We start from the raw sequence: 12087 nt of genomic DNA on the forward strand, positions 1-12087 counted from the left end.
ACGAATAAATCCGGCTTCACGGTCACTCGGTCAGTAAGGCCAAATAAATATTAACAAAACATTTAAATAAATCGTACAACATAAATGAGAGCCACTGCTCTAAAAACCAGCAGCAGGGTGGTGAGGAGAGGGTTAACCCAAATGACGCTCCAGTCAAGAGATAAGGTCTGACTGATTACACCAATGTATCCAATTGTCCTCATCATTATAGCACCTATCTCATACCATCACTGATCCTCTCTCCAGATTACCCCGCCTCCTCCATCGCATGCATTTTATTTCATTAGCTGTGCTGTTGTTCCACCGTCGCCCCGGTGCTTTCCCCGCCTGTTGTCACCCTCCCGCTGGCGTCCACACCCAGGCGGTGTCCAGGAGGCTGTGCACCCCCACCCCCCGCACCAACGAACGGCAGCATATTGCATGTTAGCCACCATGCATGCAGCTGCGTGACTGCTAGCGGCGGAGTGAGGCCAGGAGAGAAGAGGATTATTCCTGACGACAGGGACATTAAATGTGTAGCAGGCCGATGGACGCCTGAGCTGATGGCGTCGTGTCTTTCTCTCTCGGTTCAGCACCAGTTCAGAGGCACACTGCCCTCTAAGCTGAGGGGGGGTGGCGTGGGGCTCACAGCCTCACACTGCTCCACAGTGCTGTGCTGTTCATTAAGCGCTGAGGGTGTCACACTAGCTTACGTCCCCCTGTCCCCTGGAGGCTTGGAGGCTTCATGCTGTACTCCTCAACCCACTTCTCACAATAAGTTGAGTGTCACATGTTTTCTCAACAGCCACTAACGTCTCTCTCTCTTATAGTGTGTTGTAAAAACTCTCTGCCATTACTCTAGTGCCAAGCTAAAATATATATGTACTACAGTATGCAGTAGTTCTAGGAAAAAACTTTGGGAAAACTTGTAACTGACACAAGACAAAGATGGAATTAAAAAATAAATATTTTTTTACGTTTCGTCAGATACTTTCGGCATCCGATGCAGGCGCAGAAGACACGCCCATTCACATACCATGTTGGCGACGAGGAAATTATTATAACCGTATCCTTACGGCAGTGCAACAATAGTAGCGTGGCTTACAGATGAGTGCCGTGATTTCTTTATTTTTCTTTCTTTATGGCGTTAACATTACTCTAATAAGCCTTCGAGTCAAAAGGCTTTCATCATTGAAATAACACCATGTGACATCATAAGTTAACCCCACCCACATTATCATACACCAACAGCTGTGGGTGAGCTAGGCTAAGTTCAGGTGGGTGGTACTACGGTGAAAACCAGGTATACTTAATGAACTGGTGGATGTGGACTGTGGACATAATTTTAACACTTTCTGTATGCTTTTTTGAAAGAAAATCTTCATCCTAGTAGTATAATCATAGTACCTGATGATCATGTTTTAGGGGGGGGGGGGGCATACAGCTCATTTTTTAAGATGTTGGAAAATGTTTGCCAATAATGACATCATATTCTGCTGCTCGGTCCAACCCGATGTTCCCCTCGCAAATGAGAATGTGTAGAAATACCAAGGGATCACGTGCATTTTGGTGTGCTTGTTAAGTGCTGAATGCTTAATTGTTAATAATTTGGGTCCTAAAGAGCACCGACCAATGGGAGCGATAAAGAGCACGAAGAGCATCTTTGGAAACCGCATCGCTCCACAGCATTGCATCTCTTCTTGTCCTGCGACGTTGGTGCCGATGCAACCAAACATCAGGCTGGGGCCTTGTTTGATCTTGAAAGGGATATAAAAGCCTGAAGCCCTTCCCGTGTGAGGTGTCCTTCCTTAAACAGATTCTAATCTCAACAGATATGTCTGGCAAAATAGAGGTCACGGTGCCAGCGCGCCCGGCAGACAACAGCAGCTGGTTGCGGACCTGAGAGGAATTCTGGGAGGATTCGTGCCTCGGAGGCTCCATCCCATTGTGTTTTGTGGGAACGCCACGCGGCTTGAGCAGCAACCCTAACGAGCGGCGGCGTCATCCCAGAAATAAACTAGAGGGGGCACACAAAAAAGGAAAAGGCCACTTCAGCCCTATTTAAACAATAGCGATGCGAGCCTGTAGATTGGCTGGTTGCACTATTTTTGGAATTCATAAAAATGAAAATGTCTGCTTATAGATCGCATGCCCAAATTAGGGATGCCAAGTCGAAAGTGGTTAAATGTCTAGTTGCCGACCACAAAACACGTGTGTCACATAGATGGACGGACGTGAATTGAGATGCACTCAGCACTGATTTTAATTCAGATGTGCAGAAAATAATGAGGTAAAATGTGAACACTAGAAGTGGCAATTGCCATTCTCTGGAACCCCAAATGATGTCGCCGCGAACGAGTTGAATAGAGACTTCCCGTGTGTATTTCTTCTCTCCCTGTCAGTGTTGTGCACCACCTTAGAGAAGGCTGACATTTAGGGCCAACTGATTACGGATCACAATCATATTTCTTTTTTGTTTGTATGTTTGTTTATTTCTTTCCACAAAAGCAATACTCTCATTTTGGGCGTGACCTTTTTATGTACCTCTTTAAACAATATCTAATTTTCTTTCTGCCACGGTCGTGTTTGTGAAGTGAATCGTCAAGCCATTGCCAGATATGTTCTTAATCTCACCTTGACAATTTAAAGGCTGACAGCGTATCCCCTCCTCCTCGCCGGCTGTTCCACAGTCAGCTGACGCCGGTCTCCCACTCCCCCCTCCCTCCGCCTTCCCACCCTTCTCTCCTTGCATTTTGATCAGATTGGTTTATCTAATTTTCCAGTAAATGCTTGAAATGTATTCCTGCACACCTCCTCCTCATAAATGTACACAGGGGAATCAAAAGAATGAGATAGAAATGAATAGTTGTGCATTACCTGCACCCCACTAGCAGCACTGCCCACCCCCAGCCTTCCTCCCCTGCACCCCACTAGCAGCACTGCCCACCCCCAGCCTTCCTCCCCTGCACCCCACTAGCAGCACTGCCCACCCCCAGCCTTCCTCCCCTGCACCCCACTAGCAGCACTGCCCACCCCCAGCCTTCCTCCCCTGCACCCCACTAGCAGCACTGCCCACCCCCAGCCTTCCTCCCCTGCACCCCACTAGCAGCACTGCCCACCCCCAGCCTTCCTACCCTCCACCCCACTAGCAGCACTGCCCACCCCCAGCCTTCCTACCCTCCACCCCACTAGCAGCACTGCCCACCCCCAGCCTTCCTTATACTCTGCACCCCACTAGCAGCACTGCCCACCCCCAGCCTTCCTACCCTCCACCCCACTAGCAGCACTGCCCACCCCCAGCCTTCCTTATACTCTGCACCCCACTAGCAGCACTGCCCACCCCCAGCCTTCCTTATACTCTGCACCCCACTAGCAGCACTGCCCACCCCCAGCCTTCCTACCCTCCACCCCACTAGCAGCACTGCCCACCCCCAGCCTTCCTCCCCTGCACCCCACTAGCAGCACTGCCCACCCCCAGCCTTCCTACTCTCCACCCCACTAGCAGCACTGCCCACCCCCAGACTTCCTACTCTGCAATGTAGAAGCCCAGATATTTTCTGCATAAAAGCAGAGGTTTCTGAAACTGTTTTTATTGTTCTGGATCACACGCATAATATTTCGAACAATCCTCAAGACAAGGACCAATCCCACCCCACAACACGTATAAGACGTCATATAACGCAGTCATTTCTATTTTATTATTTTGTGATCTCAAAGCCAAATGTTGGTTTCGCAAAGTTTATCATGCACTGACAATAGCAGAGCTGCAAGCTCACCATGCGGCATGCTGTGACATGTTGTGAGCTTGTAGATCTGCTATTTTCCGTGCATGACACATGCGCTCAACCAAGTATATCAAGCCCTTAACATGCAGTCATTATTTTCTTTGGATAATTTTCCCCTCACAATGCCCAGTTCAAAATGTTGTTTAAATTTGATGGAAATATGTCAATATATTTTTGATACATAGAATAAAGATACAATATATATTTTAACATTAAAGATTTCCCCATGGACCACCTGTAATTATACCATGGACCACTAGTGATCCGTGGCCCACAGTTGAGAAACAGACCTCAAGAAAAGAAATGTGTAACTATTCATGAAGGAAGCTGAAACCGTACTTATTGAGACAAGGGAGGGTGGTGAAGTAAAAATTCCAGGAGGCAGCTGTAAGACATCAAGACAGTGTTAATATATTCTACTGCCGACTGTACTTGTCATGTAAAACACAGCCGACGTGGATCCTTCTTTTACTGAACTGTATCTGGTGTTCAAGGATAAAATTACCAGCGGTATGTCGTGCAATCAATTTCCTGTTTTGCTCAAGTGGCCATCAACAGCTCTAACCCACCGAAACGTTGTGAGTTAAATGAGAGGAATAGAAGAACAACAAGTTTGCATTAATCATGCTGAACCAGCGCCAGGAATATGCACAGAATTGATGAGGTGTCACTTTCACTGAGAGTCACACAATCGTGCTGAAAAGAGGCTCTCTGATCCCTGTCTGTCTGTGTGTCTGTCTGTTGTCTCTCTGTCTGCCTCTCTGTCTGTCTGCCTGCCTGCCTGCTTGTCTATCTCTGTTTTTCTGTCTGTCTACCTGAGGCCCAGACAAAGATGGTTTGCATTCTGTGTACAAAAAGACACGCCCTTGATTCTAGGTAAAGATAGCCTAATTTAACGACATGAACCCTAGCATCCCTCTTCTGGGCATGTCATAATAGGTGAACCTTTAGCCAAAATGCCCAAATCTACAAGCTCACAACCCACAAAATCTGTAGCTTATGCTCACATTATCACCAAAGCAGGTGGGCTACCATGACATCCCCTACAAACCAACAGCGGAAATCCCCCGTCCGTCTCGTTGTCCACATTAGCAACACAACTTGACGCTTTTCATAAACTGTGTCTGCCGATTTTAATTGGGGTAATAAATGACAAGACACGCCAACAGCTGTAGCTAACGGCATTTATCCTAAACAAGTGCTTAGGCTCACATTTTGTGATCAATTTAAAAAACGTGTTAATTAATTTAGACTGCTAGCAGCGCAATAGGTCAGACGGGGCAAGCAAGTTACAACATCAGCCAATTAGAAACAAGCAAGCATTTTGCTTCCCCCCCATAACTAGGCTAAGGATAGTGAGAAAACTATGACAGATGGAGGATTACTGTACACTGAAGGCTAAAGAATATTTACGTCTTATGAGCACTGCAGCTCCCGTAGACTGATGTTTACCTGTGACATATGACTATTCATTTATCTTCAAAAAGCAGATAACCAAGACACAAGACACATCGTAAAAATGTAACATGAAAGTAATCACTCACTTAACATGCAACAATGCAACACAACATCCTTTGTGATATAGCTTTCTACGTCCGAGCATAGACATGGTAACGCCCCGCGTGCCTCTGATTGGCCTACCGACACTGCCGACGTCTTGCCTGTCCTCCGAGATGCAAGGCTACTCCGTTGTGGGAAATAATACATAAGTTTGCTTTGATTGAATAATTGATTGAACAACTATGATTTGATTTGGCTGTGTTCTAAATTAAAGTGTTAGTGTTGATTATCGTGTATATTATCTAATTATAGTAAACTAATACTAAAAAGATATGTATTTATTTCCCACCACGGAGTAACCTCGTAGCCTCGGTCCCATCCCATGCTTACTTATCTGCAAAAAGAAAACCTCGAGGCAGACTATCCAGCATGTAACCTCACCACACCAGGCTTTCCACCACCTCGGAGGAAAGCCTGGTCTCTGTTTCAAAAGTCTGTATGATCCGGTCGGGAGCTCTTCTACAAAAATTAAAGTTACAAGTTACTGTCGCGTGTTGCCATTCTCTTGTACTTGTACTATTATTTTCCACCACGGAGTAGCCTTGCATCTCGGAGGACAGGCAAGACGGGCAGTGTCGGTAGGCCAATCAGAGGCAGGCGGGGCGTTACCATGTCTATGCTCGGACGTAGAAAGAAATCACGCATAGCTGCCTGTAGGTCACACTGCAATAGGCCTTGTTTAGTCTTTGCCATATACTGTATACTGTGCTTGTTTTTCAGTCAATTCATTTTCATCTCTGAAGATGACTGAATTTATAGGGTTAGAATTTAGTTAATCAAAAAGTTTAGATGGCTCGTTTTAGCATTATTGATTTAAATATTTCTGGAACAAACTTTGATTAAATCCTCAAACATTTAAGTCAGATTACTACTGTACCTCTCATTCTCTGAAAGGGAAAATGCCTTAATACCGAGAGGGATTTGTCAGAGGAATAAAGACATCATGTCTCTGATTATGTAAATGTGATACATGTTTAACGAAAATAATAATATCCTAGTGTTTACAGATTGTAATGTTATAATTTCGCAAAGGGGCGAGATATTCAGATTTAGGTAAGAATTAGACAGACTATGAGAGAGAGAGAGAGAGAGAGAGAGAGAGAGAGAGAGAGAGTGAGAGATTAGTCCAATGTCACAGCCAAGAGCCACATAGACTGTAGAAGTTGTAGAAGTTGTAACGCTTTGTCACTTTGTGTCAGATGGGCAAACAAAGATGCCAGGCTCAAAAACTTTCTAAACTGTAAACATAGAATACACACTAAAATCACTTCATCAGCTGAAATCTGCTGCATATGGAGGTGCATATGGTCGCACAATCAAAAACTAAATATTGACATTGCAATGCAGAGGCGATGTTTGCCCCAAATCCCAGCTTTGTAATGAATTCAGCAAAATGTCTGCATCTTTTTCTTTTTTGGGTACTTTATATTGTCAGTGATCATTGCAGTGATTTTGGTCTCCATCTGGATGTAGTAAAAATGCATTTTTGCACTTGTTCAGAGAGTGTGAGCAAATGACAGGAATGAGTACTAGTCAAATGACTAAAGTGTTCCTCACTTTCCTTTCATAAATCCTACTATAAAATCGAGAGAACCTTGTCCTCCATTTTTATCCTCACTGGGTGGGCCAATCGATCTGAAATTGAACATGAGCATTATTGGCATAGGCAGGGAATGACACAGCTGATTCTTTTTTGCATTTTCCCAAGTTCAAGCAATTTATTAACATTTTTGGCAAGCCTGAGGGGATCTGAACTTGGCCTATCGTGAGAGCAGACTACAGGCAGTGAGAATAGTTAAATAAACATGGCTGCTGCTACTGCTGCTCATGGATTCCATGTGTGTATGTGTTCATGCAAAACACAACATGGTGCCAGGTATACATTCCCTGGGGCTTTTTGTTATACTTTTAGCTTTGACTGTACTACCTGTAGCCTACTGTTAACAAGCCTGCTAATAAAGTATTCAATCAATCAAAAAAATCTATTCGCCTTCGATGCAATTCCCAGAGTTGACTCTAATCATGTTCACAGTTTAGCCACCATAGTAGAGAGCCATTTCACAGAAACTTCACACTGACATTATAACATCAAGATAAACTTGAGTAACCAAGCTGTGGCAAGCTAGAGCAAAGCCTCCAAGTTCAAGCAAGTTTAAGGGAGTGTGTATGGACTTTAAGAGTTAAACGCCATTAAGGATAGGGTGCCATTATTAATACAGTATTACTTGTTTGACGGTGTTCCTCCGATGATAACAGTGACTGCTATTTATGCACTGAAACTGGGATCAATTATATTAAGTTTTAGGAAACTCATGAAAGTTTAGCCACCTAAAATAATCTATCTCCCGATAGGCTATAGTCTCTGTGCATGCAGTCATATGCAAACCAGATTTTCTAACGTGTGAGACGAATAAAACATAAACATCAAGACAGACACTTTCCTTTCTAGTAAAAGATAAAGGGAAGCTGTACTGAAAAGACATGGCTTAATTTAAAATGACTGGCCTATAGGTCAAGGGCAGCCGAAGCAAACAGTGTCTGTGATTTCCTCTCTCACAAGAATGCAAATGAGACCAATTGGTAGCCCATTTTCATTTTGCAAACTGAAAAGTAAAACACGCTGTATAGTGTTAGCTTCCTTATCGTCATACAATGTATGTAGATGTGAGACATCTGGAGGCGTTTAGCAATGCTTTCGATGCTTAAACACTGTTTATGTTGAAATTATGAGTCCTGCATAATGCTGAACACAGCAGCAGCAGTTAAGACCTGTGAACAAAAATCAATATGCGCGTGTCAGTAATTCGTTTGATTTAGATTTAGGCCAAACAAGGCTTCCTTTAATGGATAACACATGACTGATGCTGCAGCAGAAATACAACCTACACCATATGACACACGTTCGGTCACTTTAAAGCTGTCTTCGAAGCATGTTGGACACAGAGAACTATTTCGATTTTTAACTAGCTGCCACACTGTATCATGTTATGTTTAAAGGCCAGGGGTGAAGACGGCAACATGCAACAACAGCCTGTAGTCCGTGTTGGGAAAAGATGAGCTTTCTCAAACACACTAGCCAAGCAGAGATCAAAGATGTCTTGATCTGCTGTAGGTTTTAACCTGAACTGGAAAACTAATGAGAAAATAAGTCTAGGCTTTCATGGCCCTTTAAGTCAATGTATCTGCGTCTAAAATTCACAAGGAAGAAAGAAAGAAATACAGGCCATACTCATAGGATATTTAGTTGCACACATATTGTACATTCAATGGCACTATGTGTCAAGTTTAGACGTCTGGTCAATACTATACTGGTCAGTATTGTTGATATGTTTCTAAGAACTGCACAGAAGTTTGTGTGGTGACAGTTGAAGGAAATGGGTCTCAAAATAACATTGCAGCCACCCATCTCAGTTAAACCAGTTGGCCTTAAAAAGGCTGTGAGGAGGAACAATGCATTTCATGAGCTGCAGCTCCGTTTTGTTGGGTGACAGATTAATGAGAGAAGTCGTGGATGCTAGGAAGTGGTCCTACCTCATTAGTGTTCCACCTGTGTCTCTCCTTTGGCAGCGAGGAGCATTTTGGTAGACATTCGAGCAGCTTTTTGGGCAGGTATATTTTCAAATGTCCATGTTCATCTGGAAAGGAGAAAGCAGAAGGAAGACAGACGTTTTAGCAAAACATTATTGACCTGTCTGCCTGCCTCCTTTCTGTATGGCTACACAGTCAGTGTTTCTTTAACCACAAGAACCCTAAGGTCCACATTCTGGGCATTTCATAACATAACATCATAACACAGCAAATAGGCGAACAAAAAAGATTTTGGAACAGATACTTTATTTATATTCTTTCCAATAGGATTTGTTCCAAACTCTTATAGGATTTTGTACCCTCTTTACAATTTATTCCCAAATTACATTGTGAAGAGGTCACGATCATGATAAAACCAATACATACAGTACATGGTCAAATCTGCTCCCAAACAAACCAGTGCAGGCATAAAAGTGGATAAATGACTAAGACGTCCAGTTGCTGCTCTCATTCTCCCTGCAGCCACTGTACTAAACTGAGACAGTTCCATTATTAAACCCCACAGTGACCCGCCAGATCGATGATATGTATATTATTAATATTGTTGGATAGTAATGGAACTCATTTTATACAATCATCCAAACACATGGGTGAGGGTGCACGTACGGCATGGCAAAACAGCTCAAGGGGTACATAGCACAAAGCAGATTGGGGACCACTGTGTAGGACACTGCTAATGATTCTGGATAGACCTGCATATACAAATGTGTGTACAGACAGAGCAAACACGCGCACGCAGCTCTATTACTCACCCCTTCAGACCCCTTCAGACAGTACTACTCCAATTCAAGTGAAAAACAACACTGTTGTCTTAATTTGGTTTATTAACTGATAATGATAAAACCCGATTGATGAAACTGCCTTCTTGTTGATTGTACAACAAAGCAAAGATTCAGCTGAGCATACACCCTAGCTGTTACCAACTTCAGAGTTGATTTCATGAGAGAATGTACAAATCATGCATTGTCATGCGTGTTGCACATCATCCCTGAAGCAAATTATTGTCATCCTAACTATTGTAATGAAATTCTTTATCAAGAGTCAAGACACACATCAAACAACAAATGTTCCTATTTAGCTTTCTAGCAAATAAATAAGAAAGCATGTCTTGCCACTTGGCCCGACCGGTTCAGTGGGGTATACTGTAGGCGTCGAGTGAAAAACTTAAATAGAATTAAAAAAAATCAAATTACTGGCTGCTACATCAAATGTTAGACTACTTGTAGAAAAGTTAGGCGAGTTCTCTGGTACTTGTCTTAGAAACTATTGTAGACAGAAATGATAGCAATATTCAGAGAAAAGGATTCTATTTGAACATTGCAAAATCCTATAGGATTATTTGGCAAAAATAACTGATATACAACTATACAAGCTCACAACGTGTCACAATTCGATACGTTGTGAGCTTGTAGATCTACTATCTTTGGCAAAGAGATGTGATGTACTGTAGATGGAAAAACAGAGGATAATTAGTATAGACCCCAGGGGGACTCCAGTCAAAGTGAGTTTATGTGCTTAACTCCACTCACGGGTCCATTTGGTTCCATTTGTACTCTCTTGGGAGTTCAATTAACACTGAGGATTTTACCGTGTACGTTAACTGTGCTAGAATTATTCCCCAAACAGTGTGTTTTGGTATTGCACATGGATAAATGATTTCATTGAGACATACATCGTATCAGGGGAGTTCACTGGAAATATTCCACTGGCAGCTTGTAAACGTTGTTTCTGTTCATTATTTAGCCATAATAAACACCCTGGAGTGATTCTGTGGCCTACAGAGACATGAGGGACATGGGAATCCGGGGGGTGCATGCCATGGTTTTCTATATATTCAGGGAAATAATTATTCAATTACCAGGCCCACTGCATACACCATAATACGTGTCATGCGACCTATATGTTGAATTTCAACATCGGTTAACATAATAAAACAGTATGGCCGCAGCTCGGAGATAGCATCAAGCATGCATCAAATTGCTCATTTCATTGCATTGCCTCATTCCGTTTCAAATATGCAGATGGCAATTCATCCAAGACTAAAGTGCGTGCAAATTATATTTGTTTGGAGAGACGAATTACATTGAATTCATAATATCATGGACAAAACTAATACAGTCTTTGGGGTGACAATTTTTTTTCTCCCATCACGCCATAAACATATGCTTGTTAGAAACTGTAAGCTTTTTTCCCTGTCCATAGCTTTTGCAATTTGCATACAAAACGAGGAATGGTTTATTCACAGTAAGCAACTTATCATTAAAAGTGGGGTTTTAACAGACAGAGCCAGTCACTGTCAATCATAATGACATGACAGGGGAAGCATTACCACAGACAATGTACTGCTTATATTGGAAAAACAAGCCAACTTCAAATGCATCAAATTAAATGGGCCCTCAAATTTAAACCCAATACTCCAGGAAAGGTGGAAGGGAGGCATGTGCTTCATTGTAAGGAGCAGGAAAATACCCATTTGTCAGGCGGTGGCCTGCTAGGACTTTTACGTCTACACTTTTAATCATGCAGCCCTCCACATGACATCATGCGCAGACAGACACCATTACCAGCTGCTCTGCGAGTGCCTAGCCCCCCGTTAGCGCTCAAGACTATATTCTCCCTTGTATGAATGTTTATAGTTTGGGTTTTTCAGGTTAGCGTAGGAAACAAACCGTTGCCATCGGACAGAAATATTGTATCTCCATATGCCATAATTTTGTGTTCATAGAGTAAAGGAATGCCCTAATTTGTTGTAAGACAAAAAAAAGTAGTGAAAATAGCCAATTTGCAAGCTCACAAAGCAGTGTGGCATATATACCATTTTCACAATTGAAAATCTTCAAACATTTTCATTTACTGTCTGTATAATTACATGACCAAAATAGAGTCACCAGATCTCTCATACATACTATTACATAGGGCCACAATGGAAACAATTCCCCAGGACTTTGTGTTATCATTTTGACCTTTTAGCCACAGAAGTGACTAATAAAGTATTCAATCAGTCTGTGGGTTATCTAAATATTGAACAAGATCTTGTGACTAAATAATAGGCTACATTGGATCCATTTCGAACACATTGTTCTCTTTTCCATTTCCTGGAAAGTAACTGTTGTACGTTGTTGGACATACAAGGTTTCCATCCTACAACATAAGCAAGTTCGCAAAGAGAGAATGT

The 12087-nt window shown here is 42.7% G+C and overlaps 1 protein-coding gene across 1 annotated transcript in view; it reads right to left on the reverse strand.

Moving 5' to 3' along the window:
* Positions 1 to 12087, reverse strand: part of camta1a (calmodulin binding transcription activator 1a) — a gene marked incomplete at both ends in the record, with an annotated part of 412052 nt that overhangs the window by 388230 nt on the left and 11735 nt on the right. The window contains one exon of the mRNA XM_080762953.1: positions 8856 to 8959. Within this exon, the coding sequence (XP_080619079.1) occupies positions 8856 to 8959 (104 nt within the window). The remainder of the gene's footprint in view (positions 1 to 8855; positions 8960 to 12087) is intronic.

This window comes from Protomyctophum bolini, assembly GCF_963924005.1.
Source record: "Protomyctophum bolini genome assembly, chromosome: 5".
In the NCBI taxonomy this organism is placed as follows: domain Eukaryota; kingdom Metazoa; phylum Chordata; class Actinopteri; order Myctophiformes; family Myctophidae; genus Protomyctophum; species Protomyctophum bolini.